Here is a 17,582-nt window from a genome sequence, read left to right as displayed (position 1 = left end):
TTGTTACTTTTCGTTTCAGAAGTCGGTCTTGGCGGCTTGACTCAACAGTGAGTTCAAGCAGCTGACTACCGAGAAGGAACCTACCTTCAAAAGCATGCTCACCCGTGCCCAACGGCAACCTGGAAGTATCATCAGTTGATATTGGCATTTGTAACCTCGATCATAACGTATGATACCTTTGTTAGACCTAATACCAGAAGGAGTTTGAGAAAACGTCGACAATACAGGAAGATCGAGGTGCAAATACATACCGCTTCCGAGGCCAGCGAAAGCTCCAGCGATTCTAATGTGGCCAGAACCCGTACTTTGAGCATTCTGACCCATAGAACCCTCAAATAGGTCTGGAAGGGTTCGAAACGCCTGGTATAGTAAAAAGGTTCGGGCCGCTGATGTCGAGAGCAAACGGCATCAACATGTGGAACGGCAAACATTTGCCACACTGTCGTCCCTGAATCTGTTCTCCGTTACCTGTCGCCTTACATATGTCAGACACCGTTGGCGACGATTGTCCTCGAGAAGAAAAACAGTGCCGCATCTGCCTCGATGGCGTTGAAGCTGTAGCCGAGCTAGGAAAGCTCATCCGTCCTTGTCTGTGCAGGGGGTCAATTAGCGTATGTATTCAGATTTCAGTGTACAGCAGCAGTGGTATGGATTCTGACAGAATGGTCCAAGTACGTCCATGTGAAGTGCCTCCAAACGTGGAGGAGTACATCTCCATCGAGGAGCGCTTTCTTCTCGTGCCCTCAATGCCATTACAACTATCGCTTCGCCCGCACTCGGATAGTTGGCTTGGCTTCGAATCCTGGTGGGCAGGCAGTTCTTTTGTCGATCATCGACCTGGACTAATGTGCTGGGTACAGTTCTTGTAGGAGGCTTATCGGGCTTCTTCTTTACCATTATTGTCATGCTTGCTTCCTACATAACGACCTATTTCATGGATGCCTTCGAGGAACCAACTACATCATCCTACTACTCGTGGTCACTCTTCTTTGTTTCGCCACTCGAGGTAGCACAGGACCTGGTCGTTGCAGCTCTGCGTATCTTGCAGGACGGTGGGTTTGAAAGCATTCTGGAGGACACCCTTCCTTCAAACACCAATGGCTCACGGGGACATAAACTCAATCGTCCACCTCGTCCACCCTCAAACCCCGGTTTTCTCAAAAGATTCGTCAAACGGTTTCTTTTGGGATTGCCAGTGGTCGGTGCCGGTTCTATTGTCCACATGCTATTGTCCGTGGGATATCTAGTTCCAGTACAATGGCTAGCTCGCTACAGGGGCAATCGCAATCGCCGTGATAATTCTAGGGACCTCGCAGCCTTAATTGTGGTTGCTCTACTGATTATGGGTGCCCTCAGGTTCGTCCTTTCGTCATGTGCATGAGGTTCCTATGTCAATACTATATTACCTGCAGGGCTCTTCTCAAAGTCTATCGACTAACTCAGTCCGTTACACAGCGTCTTCTCCTGCGCGCGGAAGATGCCATCCTTGAAGTTACGTAGTCTTTACCTATCTAGTCCCTATTTCGGGAATTGCGAGAGCATGGGAGATATCAATGCATTTGTGATATATGTGATACATGTTACACGTCAGCAATCAAGACAGTTCAATAATATTCGGGAAAGGAAGATGGAAACGCCCAAAGTCGCTCGGTAACCGAGTCCGCTACCAATTTCGTCGGAGCTGACGTTTGATGTTCTCATAGAGTTTTTTAGTTTCCGATCTACTGGGTTCCAGCTCGGAAAGGTAATGGTCGATTGTAGAATCAATTCTTCCGACAGGGAAGTCGCCGGCAGAGATAGAAGATTGTGGTCGCAAGGCTTCTTCCTGCCACTCGTTCAAGAGAACGGCAATGTCAGATGAAATCGCCTGCACATTGGCTTGCTCATGGAATGGTGGAACCTGCACAACTGTCAGACCCGGGGGACATAGTAAGTTAGATCAAAAACTCACCTGAGATTCATACATTTCATGAAGTATATCCCAGATCTCAGTATATGGTATTCCACACTGGATCAATATCCTGGGGACCCAACCGACAGACATTTCATTCTTGTGTGCTAACATGAAGCGCACTAAAAGCGTTGCTACATGTCCTGTAGAATTCGTCAGCGCAGTCACCTCTAATCCGATTGATCCACATACGCAATGGGAATGCGCTCGTCGACGGATAGAACCGTTGCCCAAGAGGAATCACTCGCGATTGAATCATATCAGCCGTCACTGTCGTTTCCAATTTCTCGTCCAAGACTAGGAAATCCATTTTAGGCTGTAGAAAGCTGAATAGAAGGCGTCAAGCTCACTTTCGTCGAATATTTGGTTCCAAATGGGCTTCATCAGGTTCTCATCCCTATGATCTGATACATGGAGACAGAGAAGCTGAAGGCCTGGTAGCTGGAATGCAACGGCATACCCTTGATACAACTAAACATCGTTGGTCAATGTGATGAATACTGCACATTCAATCGATGACGAACTAACATCGTTCATAGTCATCAGCTGCTTTGATAGAGCTCGGACTTTTTGTCCAACCTCGGGAGCATCGTCAACGTGCGGAAGGAGCGTGTTGTATATTTCCAACTGGACCTGAGCAACTTCTACTTTTTCTTCCAGATCTGTAAGGAATTGAATAGCCGTCTCATGGCGTGCATCCGCCGAAAGAGGGTGAGACTTTGCATTGGCAACTGCGAGAGTCAAATATTCCAAACGTGAATTCAACTCGAGATCGAATCTACAGTAATTAGAGACTTCTAAGGGCTTACATGTCAGACTAGAGAATTTACACTCACTGATTTGAGTCCGCCAAAGCACCCAATACCTCCGCAGCTCGTAAGGGCTGACCATTCTTGACGTAAAATTGCCATAAAAGCTGATATTTTTGCACGGTGACCGGTTCCCGCTTGAGATGAGCTTCAAGGTAAGTAGGCCGCATCTAATAAACCCTAGATTAAGACCCTGACGATGAATATTCATTAAACGTACCTCCATCAAGTCATCGGCGAGACCACGGCCGATCAACCAGTCGTAGAGTACCGAATGAAACATTTCATCGGCACTAGCGAAAGCAAGTTCATAAGCATGACTACGGACGGTCTCGGGATTGTCGATCACATGTTGTGTCTGCATGGATTGATTATCCCCACTCTTTTCCTCAAACACCGATAGCGAGTCCATGACAAGATCATAGCATTGCATGCGCTTATTAGCTTGCTCTTGGCGGGGGTCATTTTGGGGTGAACCTGCATACCAGTGTTCCAACCCCGTATTGTCGGAATCAAATACCTGGGCGCAGGTGAGGGGTAATAAGATGGCACCTGACATCCTATCAGCGGCGAATTAATCCAACGAAGACGGAACTAAGCTACCTTTAGCGTAATTAAGTTGCTGATAGTCTCCAATGATCTCGCGCAGCTTCTCAAGTTCAATGATCCGAGAACCTTTGGTGAATAGACTGAATAAGGGTAAGCATACAAATAGTTCGATAGTGACTATCAAATTTTACCGTAATGATTCAGAAAGCCAATCTCGGCGCTCTGTTGGACTTTTGGTTTCCACAGCCTTCCGAATATTTTCTCTTGCCTATGATAAGAAGCGGAGATGAAGATTGATGGTGGGGTGCATTATACTGACACACCTTGTAAAACATCACATCGTCAGTACTGCAGAACGAGCCACATCTTCGTTGGAGCACTTCGCTGACGGTATCAACCTAGAATATCCGACTGCTAAGCGAATGAATAATTCTCTGCGCTGGAAAAAATCTCACACTGATTTGCTGGCCAATTTGCTGGTCAATGACGACATTAACTAATGCTCTAGATATCGTCATTCCGTTCTGAGTCGTGATCAGATCTTCAAATGTTTGGTTGGAAATCAACGTTTGCGTTTCCTTGTCGCACCTGATGAAATGGATGACTTGGTATTAGGATCTAGTCCAGGACACCTGTGAGGGGAAAACTTGCTGTGCAATGAGGTCTCCAATTTGGTAGTCATTCAAAAGAAGAACGAAAGATAGAGCTTCGATAGATCTTGCGAGAAGAGTAAGGAGCTCATTCACAGAATGTTGCTCCGCCTGCTTGTCCTTTAGTTCCAGCGAATTTGGCTGACCGCAAGAAACCAACCTTTAAGGCTTCCTGATTCACTGTCGAGTCTCCCGGAGAGGCATGGAACAAGTGAGGACTTTTGTCTAGGAAATCCTTGAGTGCAAATAGATTCTTCTGAACCGATACTAAAGTACGCTCCGGAATGTTCAATTCTTGTCTGCCAGACGGCCTAGATAGGACATTAGAAGCATTACACGGAAATATCGTCAAAATGGTCTTTTACCCTGATTTCGTCAATTTGGCCTTCCAAATAGGGCGTACCAAGCGGGCAAGATAAAGTGCGAACCCCTCGCGGCGTCCGCTGAAGATGGCAGAGCCTTGAGAATCCGCTAAATGAGAAACAGATAAGTTTTCATGACAGAGTAAAGCATACCTAAAAACTCACCAGCAGTGCCATAAGTAACCCTTTCAGTCCAGATAGGCCGCTCACCGAAATCGTAGAAAGCTTGCTTAGCGACAGCAGCTATCTCGGGGCTCGCATAGATAATAGGACCATTGGAAGAAATTTCTCCATCGAGATACGTATTGCCACTCGCAAGTGCGAGCAGCATAGCACAAGTCTGATCCCGACCAAAGCTGTGATCACAAAAAATGTTTGAACTAATAGGCGGAGGGAGAGGAAAGAATTTACCTATCCCTAAACTCAATAATTGGTTGTACGCTATTTCCCGCTTGCAGTTCCTCTAATACTGCTTTCAAATAATCCACAGCTCGACGCTTGCTCAAAATCGATAAACCACTGTTCGTCAAAAGCATGAATTGTTGAGGCGATTCTCCAAACTGTCTGGCCAATTCGTTTATTACGGTCGGGGTTGGTGTGTTCGATGGTGTGGTTGACGAATGATCGGGCATTGCAGCCACTGCCCACGTCCTGCCGGGTATCGAGAGCAATGCAGCATTTTCGGTCAAGGGAGGTCGTGATGATGTAGATCCTACATAGCCGCTGAAAGTACTGCCATGCTGCTGTTGACCAAGTGGACCCTGTTGCGGAACATTGAGCTGTCCAAGAGAGCCGATGCGTGTCAAATCAGGGGAGACACAAAGAATGTAATCAACTCCATCAGAGTCTCCTTGTTGTGCAGCAACAAGTAGGCCGTCACAATAACAAGCGTTTTCTATGGCAGATATAACGTATCCACGCGTTTGTTTTTGAGGTAGTTGCCCATACGACGGGATAGTCGAACGAAGATGCGCTTGATCATCAGGATGTAGGAGATTGGATGGGGGAAGTCGAACATGCGAGAGGTGTAACGACCGTACGCTATTGGTGGTGGGAGTATATGTATAACCATAGGAAGGGGCAGGTGCGAAGTACAATCTCACACCATTACTGGTAATTGCAAGGAGCTGGATATTTGACCGAGACTCGTGAGGACCAACAACATGAAGGGATATTATTTGAAAGGATTTGGGTGTTAAAGCGGGTGATCCTGGGGCTTTGTCTTGCGCAGATTTGTAAATATTCGATATGGTTTGTATGTGTTGAACAGCCTTTTCACCACTAGGCTTATATACGGATATTGTGTTGGCCTCAGTCAAGGTGTAAAGGCAGTTTCTTGAAGGATCTGACACCACCACTATGATTCTATCTGAAATATAACTTTAGTATATGTTGCCAGACAGCAAACCACACTCACCATCTGTGTTTGTTGACGCAAAGCGGGGAAGGAGGCTCTGGACGCCACCGACGGAGTGATTGATGAGTTGAACCTTCTTTCCAAACCAAGATTCCGTCTCTTGGTAATGCAACTCGTAGAGGTGACCGTCCTGAGCCCCAGCCATGAAGATACGTCCATCATGAATTCCAGCGACCGACATCATCTCGACGTCTGTCGGGGCATTGCGATCGGTGGCGTAAAACTGGATTTCCTTGCGAGGTTTGTTGTCGCGTCCGGTTACTGAGGTCATTGATACTCCGAGGAGCAACACGGAAACGGGAGTGCATATGACAAGTAGATGAGATATTTCTTCGATAAAAAGAGACCGCTTGGGTCGCACAAGGGTTACAGATGTAATGACGTCTGGTTGGTCGACAAAAGAACTGAGATCCTGTCTGAGAATCACATGAGATAGGAAATCCTTAGGCAAACGTAACAGTAATAATCACCCGTCATTGTAGTCCCATAAGAACAATTTGTGGTCAATGGAGATCCACGCCCTCTCCAGTTCAGGCATTAAGCCCATGTGAGTTGTTACACTGGCGGCTTGACAAAGTTTTAGACTGTCACTCGCGAGGGGTTACCGTGGTATCTTACTGTCATAGTATTGAAAGAGGCTCTCAGGAATTGCAATGAACCTGCGTTTTTGGAACGGAACTCGTGTGTCGTCGGGAAACACGCTATAGGAAGCTGAGGCTTGACCTCCGGCTACACATTCTCAGATAAAGATATACAAGTAAGTGATTTAGACGTACAAGCGGTCAGGGTTTCGCCAAGATCTGGAATTATTTGTGCGTCTTTCGTGAATTGGTCGTACAGGATTCTACTTGCATTTTGCAAAGAGGGAAGATCGACGGGTACAGGTTTCTGCTGATTATACCTAGGAAGGGAAGGAGGATTGTATTGTGACTGGGAAAGATTTAAGGAACGGGAGGCCAGGAGTGAAGCCATATGCGAAGCAGCCCGAACTTCGAAGACCAACGCGTCGTTGTGAGTAGCCCGATTGGGAAATCTTGTTTGCTATGTCACGTGGTCAACGCATGTGATTGCTGTATATGGTAAGTGTCACTTTATGGGCGCAGGCTATTATCCTCACTTTTGTCCTTCCAACATGCTTGATTTCCCTCACCTAGCAGAAGTTTTACGATGAACTCAGAGGGTGAAAACGAACGAGAGCGTGTATTTTTGGAATCGGCGGCAATCCGACATGCCGCCCTGCGGCCATCAACAGACGCGAGGGGCTGGTCTGGGGCCGGTTTAGAGAAATGGTTGATCATAATTTCATTTACATGTTTTTTTTTTTTTTTTTTTTTTTTTTTTTTCAATTCGAATTTCATTTACATGTTAACCTTGTGTTTCCTGAGATCCCATCGCGCTACAACAAAACACTTTTTTGTTCTTGCTGCCTGATATTCCTGCATGTATTGATTATCACAAGCTCTTTTTCTTGCATCAAACGGTGATGGCGAGAAACAAGTGCGCCCAGCCTGTAGTGCTCTAGGCCAAACGCGCCCACCAGCCACCGACATCTTGATTACTCCTACAGGGTGTGGCCATGGACACTATACTTGCAGGTATGTACGGGAAGAAGCGCGGTGGAATATGGACCATCAATCAAGAATCTGATCCAGGTGATTCAGCGTTGCTCTGCCTTCTTCCTTCGTGGGGCATGGTAGGTGATTCTAATTAAGGCCCACGGCTCAATGGGTAACGTGTCAGTCATCCAGCCGGCTGATTGCTGGATCCGCTGATGTTGAAGAATTGTTAGGATCAGCGACTACTTGTTTTCTTGGCTTTGAGCTCTTCGAGTGATTTGTACTTGCGACAGACCAGGTGAGTTCAGAATTTTGACACTCCTGCTTTGTCATTTCCCTCCCGCTCATTCGCCGCTTCCCCGCAGGCCGTTCACACCCTCCCTGTCCGTATCTGCTGGCCAGCGTCCACCATGATAAAGAAACAGCCCTCCTTCGACAGTACATGGGCCAGACCGCCGGCTGCGCATAACCCTCGCTCATCTTCAGCTTCATCGACAAGACAGACCCTTCCATATCGTCCAACTCCAACTTCACGCCCGCAAACGACCACCCAGCTTACAACCGTCATTGAAAAGGATAATCACCTGTATAATTACCCACCCCCTTCTATAGGTAATCGTGCCATCTCCGCCATCTCCATCATTATGCTCATCTTATCTTTCCAGCTACTTTTCAATGGATGCGAGGCGAGCTGATAGGTCAAGGAAGTTATGGCAAAGTCTTTATGGCCCTGAATGTCAGCACCGGGGAGCTCATGGCCGTAAAGCAGGTTGAGTTTCCCGCGGAGGATCATAAGGCCGCGCAGCACGATGCACTACGTTACCTCGCATTTGAAAGCGAGACGTTGAGGGAATTAGACCATCCAAATATTGTCCAGTACCTCGGTTGCGAGAACTCTACCACGGCTCTCAGTGTGTACGTCGAGCCTTTTTGCCCTCTGTGATTCACATCGCCGATCGTGTCTCTCAGATTTCTGGAATATGTGCCTGGAGGAACTATTGCGACACTGCTACACAAGTTTGGACGCTTTCGCGAGGAAATTACAAAATCCTTTATCAAGCAAATTCTTGAAGGACTAGACTACCTTCATGCCAATGGCATCATTCACAGGGTGGCTATTCCTATCATCATTCCACCCATTTCGATCGACTTATGTTATGTTTGCAGGATTTGAAACCTGACAACATTCTCGTGGAACCTACAGGCATCTGCAAAATTTCAGATTTTGGAATTTCCAAACGCGTCGAACATATCCATACTCCTAGAGGACATACTCTCATAAAAGGAACTGTCCATTATATGGCACCCGAAGTGGTGGGAACCAAAGGGAAGGGTTACGATGGAAGAATTGACATTTGGAGTGTTGGGTGTATGCTTATGGAGATGTGGACGGGTGAAAAACCGTGGGGCACAACGGACAACGTTGTTTCCATTCTGCTTAAGGTGTGTGCTGTAGGGCTTCTCCGTGCATCTCCTGTTGTCTCAAACCTCTCATTAGTTGGGGAACGCTCAGTCGCCTCCGCCCCTTCCAACTCAACTACAAACAGGGCTGTCATCGGATGCCGATAATTTCAGGAAGTCGTGTTTCCATTTGTATGTTGTAATCCATCAATTCGCGCCCCTCGCTGCATTCTTCATTTATTCATAAGTAACGAGGAACTGATGTTGACTCCATAGAAATCCTATTCAGCGCCCATCAGCGGCTGATCTAAAGCAGCATCCATACCTTAGGCTTCCGCCGACTTGGATGTTCAATGAGGCCGAGATATCCCACCCGTCAAAGGAGAGAAAACTACGCTTGGGTAATCAAAAGAAGCGAGAACAGCCAAATGATGGATCCACATACAGGCCAACGCGACATCTGGCAGAGCCTCAGGACGCTACTATCCGTCAGCAAGATATATCCAATGCTGCAGTTTCAAAGACCATTAGACCACCAATTGCACGAGGACCTAGTCCACCTATTGTTATAATTCAACCCATCAAGCCCAGAAGCTCTTCTCCTCCTCGACCTTCTTCTCCGGTGGAAACCCAGGAGCAGGATAGGTCAACGTCTGGGTCGTCCAATACCTCTAGGAGCCGCATGTCAGGTAAATCCAAATTGAAGTATCACGTTGCTAATCCTCAGGAGCAATATATCGTTCCTTACCAATACGTCCCTCCCCCGCTCCCCTCAACATCCCAGGCGTATTCTTCCCGTCTTGGAACGTCTTCCGAATATAGCCTGGATTACATTCCTGATGCACTACCGAGTTCATCTTCACGCACTGGCTCATCGCCAACTCCCCATATCGCATCTACTCAAAATCATAGCATCCCCACATCCTCTTCTGCCAGAGATCTCACGCATTCACATTCCTCTTCTAAATTATCGGGCTCATCATTACCTCAATCGAATGGAATTGAGGATAGTGCAACATGGAAACGATCGTCTGCGACGGCATCTGCTCAACGCGAAGGAAAATTGACATCGCCTAGCCCAAAAGACGAGCGCCAGCGTGAACGTGGGCTCAAAAGTCCCCGGAGTGCATATCAATTACGACCACTCCCGGCTCCCAGTGCGCCGCTACCGTCCCCGTCTACTACTCCACCCCCGACCGGTCTTACATTACGAGCCAGTTCTTCTTCTGCCTCTCTGCCTCGAAGTGGACTAGCACACTCGACCGCATGTCATAAACATGGAAATCGACCAGACGCTCACGATATTGTTCGAGATCTTAGCTTTTATTTCCCTAGTCATGATCTAGACCAGCCTGTGGTGACGGCTGCTTCATCTGTTGATGAACTCACCGAAGACTCTACTTCGACCTTGAATGGCGGAGGCAGCAGAGAAGACAATGACGCTAATGACCGTTTGACTTCTCGTCACACGCCATTACATTCTGCCTCGGGGAGTCAACGTGGACCATTACGACCGTCATCGTCCCATTCTTTGTTCAAAGATTACAAGTATATGACGAGACTTGGTCCTCCGAATGTTGTGCCAACTCCGAGCACTCATATGCCAGCGGAGAACGGCAATACGAAGAGCGACAATAAAGAGAGCAACCATAGACAGCGCCACGCTAAAAGTGCAAGAATCAGTTATACGAAGAGTATTCGGCACATAGTGGAAGAACGGGAGATTAAACGTCGATCACATCCCCGGAAGCTTCGTAGGCAAACCTTTTGGGATTCCAGGATGGAGGAGCTACCAGCGTTTTCGGGTTCAACACGACCACCGAATCCAGAAGAGAATATTCAATGACTCATCTCCTTTGGCTTGATTTTCTTCTCTAATTCGGCTGGAAACTAGGTTTCTTTGTTCTTTGCTCGGTTTCATCGTTCCCTAAACGCATTTGATATGCACGCTCCTTGTCGCTATTCTTGTTGTCTCCGCACAATGCTCGCTTTCTTGCTAAGCTGATTGCTTTCCGATCTCGATAAATGTTCTTGTGATGATTGACATCGACTCGATCTGAACTTTTTTTTTCTCAGAACTTTCGCCGGTCAAACAGCCAATCACACTTCCCTCTTGTTCATATCATTCTTCTATTTTTGTTGTAGATTACAGCAGGCCATAATATCTTCTCCATAATCATCTCTTTCGTACCGCTTACGATACACCGGTTCATCATTCATACTTGACAGTTTACAATCAAAGACAAGCGTTGGTGGCATTGTACTTCATTCCTTCTTGTTGATTGAATTAGTGCTTCTTGATCATATTATCGGGGTTCACTTCCCGTTTCCCGCTGTCATTTAGGCTAAATGTATCATCATCCACGGACTTTTTCCAAAGCCGACTTTTTTCCTTACTCACAACGTTTGTTTGCGATAATCACAAGCTTTGACATCCACCAATGTTCTATAATACAACTGCAATACTGCAGACGGAAAAGCGTAGGACCCGGTCCCATTAAAGAAGCACGAACTTAAAGTTGCACATGTACCACTACTCTAACATCATCCTAACCAGCGAGGTCGGGGATATACCAAATTTGTGATAGTAATACCCGATATGCATAAAAGCAGTTTAAAAGTGCTCTTTAGCAAAGGTGAAGTTGACACTAGAGTCAGAATGCTTGACGGTAGCTTCTTTAAGGGCTTTAGCGATTGCAGGAGGACCACAGAAATAAGTCTGTTAGAATATCATTTAGACAATCGTACATATAATATAATTCATAAAATAAATGTGACGTACAGCGACTTTGGTGCTGAGCTGCGACGTGCTTCCGGGAAGGTAGCTACCATTTTGGATGGCCCCCTTCATCCGTGAGTAGATGGAATTCCAATCAGGCCTTCCGAACATGGTACGAGTACGGAGGAGGGTCAGGGGGTCGTATTCCGCTCCAGTGTCATTGACAGCGATATTCCAAAGCATATCTTCTCCAATCTTTTGGGTCAGGTAGATGTTAATTCGGAGGAAATTGGCTAAACATAAAGATGGTTACGACTGTAGTAGCCAAGGTGTAATTTTGACTCACGATCAGCTTGTGCAGCTTCAACTTCCTTCAACAAGCTCTGGAACCAACCGAAGGAAGGCGAGTCACGGCAAATCCAGAAGAATTCGACGCGACGCAGACTCTTGAGAGTGTTGCGCTTCTGACGGTACCACATATGTTTCAAGATGGATGCAAAAGGCGTGACACCTATTCAATAGATGGACCAAGATTAATTCCAATCCATTTCAAGGAAAGAATCAGACCGACCAATGCCAGCACCAATAAGGATAGCAACCTCAGCATTGAAGACGTCTTCCGTAGGTGCACCATAAGGTCCATCAATCCTCAGAGCTGGAAGCGAGATGGCAGAATAGGTAGTATCCAATTCTACGAAGTCACCTTGACCTTGGTCGAAACCTTTCTCTTTACCCATCATTGCATCCTTGGTCATGGAACTGACCATGGCAGGACCAACGCCGAGTCGCTCTCCGAGAGACTCAGTCCAATCACCAACTTGACGGATGTGAATGGATACGTAGGGGTCCTCAGGGGCTGACGTGATCGTGAACTAATACAACAGGAGGGATCAGGATAGGAGCATGTCGACGAAGTAGAACACCTACAGGGTGCCACTGGAATTTGGAAAGCTCTGGAATTTGGACGAAAAGCCACTGGCCGGGCGTATACTTGAAGCTAGGCTTTATAATGCGGAGTTCCATCGCGCCTGATTGTGAAAAAGAAACTGGCGTCAAGGTGCCGCATGGTATGCTTTTAACAACGACGTACCACTAGGATGGACGAGGACCTTAGAAAGACGAGTTGGTTTACGAGCACGAATCTCTCTCCACACACGTTCGCCAAAGTAAATGAGGAACGGCCAGATGATAAACCTCCAACTGAAGTATCCGAGACAGTGTTCTACATTATAGAACGGGAAGGAAGGTATGTACGTTGGGTCGGGAGTGTCGCGGACAAAGCATCCGGTGGCATGGGAGTAGAGACCGATCACGAAGAAGAAAGCTAAATGATGGGAGTACCAAAATGCTTCAAAGCATTGCTTGCGAACTTTTTGATGCGCGAGAGTATACATGATCACCATTATCAGAAGCATGAAGTGCCCTGTGATGCCACCCGCCTGGGTGTAGTGGATTTGCAATGCGTACAACGGACGAATTTCTAAACGCAAAGAATTGTGAGAATAAAAAGGACTTTAAAGAGAATTGCAACGCACGAGTCCTCTCGACATTGATGAAATTAACGTAGTGAGCGGTGGTGTGCACCATAGCCCAAAATGCCATAGAGTAAGCAACCTGACGATGGAACCATATGTTTTCATCGGCGGGGAAGAGCCATGTGAGGTGAGGGCGAATGACACGAATGATGTTACGAAGCATGGGGAGGAATATCAAACCACCGTCGTAGGCAAGAACGAGGCCAGCTCCACGAGAAGACCACACCGACCATTTGAGAGAGTTGAGACCGGCTAGCTTTGTGTTTACTTGCTGTAGATCGAAATAAGGAAGGAGGCGAGGTTTGAAGGTGAATAGAAAATGCTCACCTGACTGTACCAACCGTAGGCGAAGATAGCGAGATGAGTGCCATAAAAGAAAACGTTGAAGGCAAGCCTTCGAGGAGTCAAAAATTCGCGGTGGAACCAAGATTCAGACATGTGAAAGTGAAATTTCTGGACCAGCCAGAGCGAAAAACAAGGAAAAAAGGTAAAGGAAGGAAGAGGGCGGAAGGAGAGGAAGGAGGAAACGATAGGGAGCCGGGGGTGTATATGTCGGTGTTTGCAACTGTGACCATGGCAATTGATTGTTTTAGAACAGCGTGCATTGTTTGCGTCAAATCACAGCTCCGACATATGTAGTACTTGCATATCGATCAATTACCCCCTATGGCTGTTCCCTATTCCTCGTAGCGATACGCCACCATCGCCTCGATACGGTGCACGTCCGTGCTGAAGCTCCGCATCTTGACCTGTTGACTTTTGCTAGCCTCAATCGCTAAGGGATCAGTGTCGACCCATTCTCCGGCAGGCACATCAGCGGACTCGTTTGTGTATGCGAGAATATTGAAAACCGTTGGCTCTTGTATCACAGGAAGATACGTGACCATCGAAACAATCTGTTTGAGGATGGCTCGAATTTCTGATTGTATCTCGGCTTCTGGTTTTGATTCCCTCCTGTGGACAGATGAGTGCCAATCAGGAGGCATCTATCATTTAAATAAACTCACGTTGTTGACGCGTCAGCTGGAGGCTCAACTAGTTTAACGTCGAACACCCAGCGCTCCAGCGGGGTACGGGTATCTTTGGATATAATGGCAAGAACCAGTTGAGTCACGGAGCCAGTTAACAGCCACTCTAATTGGAGGAGTAGGAGTGAGTTCCTCGACGTTGGGAGAGGGGCAGCATCACCTACTATGGACTTGTGATAGAATACTACATCACTGTGTCAGTTTACATCCATCAAGTCTGATGATTGTTGCCATACCGCTCGAGATAATTCTCCAACGCAAGATCTTGGGTTACAAGGACAGTCTGCCCGTACTTCTTAACCATGTGAAAGTCATCTGAGGGGTATACCTCTCTCTGGAACAAGATGCTACGGTATGTGAGTGGACCTGTCACGAAAAGGATTCGCGACGAACGTGTTGGTGGCGTATTTGAAGAATTCGGTGACGAGAGCGGAGGAGCCTTTGAGGGTTATGGCCTGACGATTTGCTTGTTTTGTTGCCATATTTTTTCGTGTTTCGTATAGTGTTCAAGTTGCGCTAAGCGCTTTAGAACTGAGAGAAAGCGTCGCGGGTATCACGTGCACTTAAGCTCTCTCTTCCCCATTGCAGACCTTGGCAAGCAATCATGTCTACTGCGACGCCACCCGCGTCTTCACAGTCCCCTGCTGCCGCAACGCCCGCAAACCCGGCGCAAGAAACTGCAAATGCAACAAATATAGCGGATCGAATTGTTCTCGAGTACCTCCATTCCCGAGGTCATACTACCGCCGAAAAAGCATTCAAGGAAGAAATCGAGGCTGGCTCGCCTTCGGATAAAGACAAGCAACCAGAGATTATTCCTCCAGAGGAACTGATCAAATCTCTCGCCGTTTTTGCCCAATCCAAACCTTCACGCTCTACAGACAATGCACTTAAGGACACCACTAGTGTTTTACACGAACTCTCTGCTATGGGCAATACTCCTAGTGTTCAGTCATTGATTGCGAGTCTTGGAGCCGTCGGCGCTGAGGAAATCTTGTCTTTGGATCCGACCGATAAACAGGAAGGTTTCAAAGAGTTGGAAGCATGGGTGGATGGATCCTTGGACATGTATCGGGTTTGTCATACCTCAAGCGTTACATTGTTGTCATAGTTGATGATGTGTTTTCGTAGCCTGAATTGCGGCCAATCTTGTATCCCATATTCTGCCATTTTTATTTGGACCTTATCCAACATGGGTTCAAAGATGCTGGTTCGTCTTGACGGTTTCACAACCGATCGTAGACCTTTAGTGACCCACACCTCAGCTCTCCGGTTCTTCTCTACGTTTTCCCCCTGCCTACCCCCTTCACGCTACGCTGAATTGCACCACCTATCCACAATTCTTCTACCCACACACGTACAGAGCGATAACCTCGCACAGCGCTTTCGAAACGACAAATATGTCGTTCGAATGAGTCGTTCTGGATTCAGCCTTCTCCTCGGATGGCTAACAGAAGGCTTTGGGGGTGAAGCGCTCGGTTCAGGCGGTGGATTCAAAGGAGACAAGGGGAAACGCGGTCGCGCGGCTATTATGCGAGTTGTCAATAATCATCTCCGTTTTGATGGTCAGCCCTCCGTTCGTTCTTTCTGAAGTGCAGACTATGACGCGTATTCTGCCTAGTCACCTCCACAAATCCCACAGCAGTTTCGCCTCATGCATGGGAAGGGGAAGAATCTACAGGACTTCTCTCTCAGCTTATACCAAAAACTAACGGCTACGTTTCGACTGCCAATGTAACAACTGCAGCCGCATTTAATGCCCTCAAATCCGACCTTAAACTTGGCCCTCCACCTATGAACGAAGACCTTCGCACCGAAGCGGAACGTGTGTTAAGAGAACAAGCCATGGTTGACAGGGATCCCAATGTCCAATTTGACCTTCAGATTCTCCGCCCGCAACCACACGCAGGTATTATCGCGCCAACGGAAGCGGATATGTTACCTCTCCCACCTGCCTTCAAGACCGTTGACGTAGAGAGAGAGGTTAACGCTGTAAGAGATGCCAGGAAGATGATCAGGCTTGACCCATCCGTCCTGAGTAGTGTTGATGCAAGTTCACCACAGGCAAATGCGCTTAAAGCACGCGCATTGCCTAGTATCTGCGCCTACACTTTGCACGATGTAGCGGAGGGGTGAGTATTTATGCTGGAAAGATTTCCCTTGCATCTCATGTTCCTTCAATGTAAGGGCACCTTGTTGCATGTTCTCCCCGGATACTTCGTTGATGGCAGTTGGCTTTTCTGAAAGCTACATCCGTCTATGGAGTCTGAAAGGGGAGAAGCTACGAGCTCTCCGTAACGATTTTTCTGAGAAAAATATCAAAGATAGTAAGTCTTAATATTCACCTGTTGTTTTATTCACCCGAACTATTCAGGCACCTCATTACAAAAGATCCGCGAGAAGAAAGCCAGTACGACCCGGAAACTCATCGGCCACAGCGGACCAGTATATTCTGTTGACTTCGACCCAATTTCTGGATCTGCAGCACCACCGAAGTACTTACTATCAGCGTCAGCAGACGCAACGACAAGACTATGGTCCATGGATACGATGACGAACGTAGTGGCTTTTCGAGGACATGAAAACCCGGTATGGGACGTAAAGTGGAGCCCAAGGGGGATATACTTTGCAACCGGCAGTAGAGATCATACCGCGAGGCTCTGGTCAACGGATAGAACGTCGTGTTTAAGAATATACGCCGGGCATTTGAGTGATGTTGATGTGAGCGTCTGCATGGGTGCCTCAGAACCGCTTTAACTGATGGCTGATTGCCTAGTGTGTGCAATTCCATCCTAACTCGTTGTACCTTGCCACTGGATCAAGCGATTCGACAGCGCGTTTGTGGGATGTACAACGCGGCGCTTGCGTACGCGTGTTCCCTGGGCACCAGGGTGCTGTCTCTACGATGGCGATAAGTCCAGACGGGCGATACCTCGCAACCGCGGGTACGTCTTCCTTTTCCCTTACCCAGCCCTTTCATCTGATTTTCTTTCAACCAGGTGAAGATCTTGCAATCAATCTTTGGGACCTGGGCTCCGCCAAACGGATCAAGAAAATGATCGGGCACAACGCATCAATATACTCTCTCGCGTTCAGTGGAGAATCGTCGCTACTTGTCAGCGGCAGCGCAGACTGGACAGTCCGTTGCTGGGACGTGAAGAGCGCTGGTGGAAGTAAAAACGCGAAGCCAAGGGAAAATGGCATCCTAGGTGCGCAGGAGAACGGCATAACAAGTTATGGCGAAGATGAAGCAACTGAAACGTGAGTACTAATAACCCGGTCACCGTCTTGTCACCGATACAAACCCTACCAGTGTTGATCTGTTGGCGACATTTCCAACGAAAAGAACACCGATCATCAACGTCCAGTTCACGCCTCGGAATTTATGTCTAGTAGGGGGAGTGTACCAGGCTCCCGAAAACCGGTGACCATGATGGGTTGTTATTTATATTAGAACATTTGTAACTCGGGGTATAATGGCCAAGGATAATCGAAGCTTTCTATTGTGTGTATCTGCTGCGAGAGGTTTAACGCAGTCATGGAGACTTCGAGCAGATTCAATTATACACGCGCTGGACATTGGAGACTGCTCGCTTGTTCCAGTC

At 47.4% G+C, this 17,582-nt stretch overlaps 6 protein-coding genes across 6 annotated transcripts; 3 read left to right on the top strand and 3 right to left on the bottom strand.

Annotated features, from left to right (window-relative positions):
- Positions 1 to 482: 482 nt before the first annotated feature.
- Positions 483 to 1,500, top strand: AGABI2DRAFT_62799 (hypothetical protein; the record flags this gene model as incomplete). Its single annotated transcript, XM_006454617.1, has 4 exons — positions 483 to 611; positions 673 to 805; positions 861 to 1,356; positions 1,413 to 1,500. The coding sequence occupies 4 exons, from the start codon at positions 483 to 485 to the stop codon at positions 1,498 to 1,500; spliced, it is 846 nt and encodes a 281-aa protein (XP_006454680.1).
- A 163-nt stretch (positions 1,501 to 1,663) lies between these two features.
- Positions 1,664 to 7,036, bottom strand: AGABI2DRAFT_148042 (hypothetical protein; the record flags this gene model as incomplete). Its single annotated transcript, XM_006454616.1, has 21 exons — positions 1,664 to 1,900; positions 1,952 to 2,094; positions 2,144 to 2,248; positions 2,302 to 2,422; positions 2,480 to 2,729; positions 2,788 to 2,930; positions 2,981 to 3,312; positions 3,364 to 3,449; positions 3,501 to 3,577; positions 3,633 to 3,707; positions 3,765 to 3,897; positions 3,961 to 4,070; positions 4,120 to 4,270; positions 4,325 to 4,430; positions 4,487 to 4,677; positions 4,733 to 5,690; positions 5,739 to 6,154; positions 6,209 to 6,305; positions 6,357 to 6,467; positions 6,515 to 6,626; positions 6,905 to 7,036. The coding sequence occupies 21 exons, from the start codon at positions 7,034 to 7,036 to the stop codon at positions 1,664 to 1,666; spliced, it is 4,086 nt and encodes a 1,361-aa protein (XP_006454679.1).
- A 982-nt stretch (positions 7,037 to 8,018) lies between these two features.
- Positions 8,019 to 10,541, top strand: AGABI2DRAFT_140569 (hypothetical protein; the record flags this gene model as incomplete). The annotated part of the gene is made up of 5 exons (XM_006454615.1): positions 8,019 to 8,209; positions 8,264 to 8,405; positions 8,462 to 8,737; positions 8,793 to 8,887; positions 8,972 to 10,541. 5 exons carry the CDS (start codon positions 8,019 to 8,021, stop codon positions 10,539 to 10,541), a joined length of 2,274 nt encoding a protein of 757 aa, XP_006454678.1.
- A 564-nt stretch (positions 10,542 to 11,105) lies between these two features.
- On the bottom strand, positions 11,106 to 13,499 carry AGABI2DRAFT_189922 (hypothetical protein). Its single transcript, XM_006454614.1, has 8 exons — positions 13,277 to 13,499; positions 12,950 to 13,220; positions 12,505 to 12,894; positions 12,342 to 12,442; positions 11,986 to 12,286; positions 11,761 to 11,925; positions 11,478 to 11,707; positions 11,106 to 11,414 (listed from the first exon to the last, which is right to left on the bottom strand). Exons 1-8 carry the CDS (start codon positions 13,385 to 13,387, stop codon positions 11,310 to 11,312), a joined length of 1,674 nt encoding a protein of 557 aa, XP_006454677.1. The 5' UTR covers positions 13,388 to 13,499; the 3' UTR covers positions 11,106 to 11,309.
- A 30-nt stretch (positions 13,500 to 13,529) lies between these two features.
- Positions 13,530 to 14,475, bottom strand: AGABI2DRAFT_189921 (spindle assembly checkpoint protein). The gene is made up of 5 exons (XM_006454613.1): positions 14,371 to 14,475; positions 14,214 to 14,324; positions 14,142 to 14,161; positions 13,957 to 14,083; positions 13,530 to 13,903 (listed from the first exon to the last, which is right to left on the bottom strand). Exons 1-5 carry the CDS (start codon positions 14,457 to 14,459, stop codon positions 13,627 to 13,629), a joined length of 624 nt encoding a protein of 207 aa, XP_006454676.1. The 5' UTR covers positions 14,460 to 14,475; the 3' UTR covers positions 13,530 to 13,626.
- Positions 14,476 to 14,541: 66 nt separating this feature from the next.
- On the top strand, positions 14,542 to 17,484 carry AGABI2DRAFT_189919 (hypothetical protein). The gene is made up of 9 exons (XM_006454612.1): positions 14,542 to 15,052; positions 15,109 to 15,187; positions 15,243 to 15,542; positions 15,599 to 16,109; positions 16,165 to 16,304; positions 16,352 to 16,698; positions 16,754 to 16,922; positions 16,977 to 17,238; positions 17,291 to 17,484. The coding sequence occupies exons 1-9, from the start codon at positions 14,582 to 14,584 to the stop codon at positions 17,403 to 17,405; spliced, it is 2,394 nt and encodes a 797-aa protein (XP_006454675.1). The 5' UTR covers positions 14,542 to 14,581; the 3' UTR covers positions 17,406 to 17,484.
- Positions 17,485 to 17,582: the final 98 nt, after the last annotated feature.

Source organism: Agaricus bisporus (assembly GCF_000300575.1).
Source record: "Agaricus bisporus var. bisporus H97 unplaced genomic scaffold AGABI2scaffold_1, whole genome shotgun sequence".
Classification (NCBI taxonomy): Eukaryota; Fungi; Basidiomycota; class Agaricomycetes; order Agaricales; family Agaricaceae; genus Agaricus; species Agaricus bisporus.
This window is presented reverse-complemented; position numbering and strand designations above follow the sequence as displayed.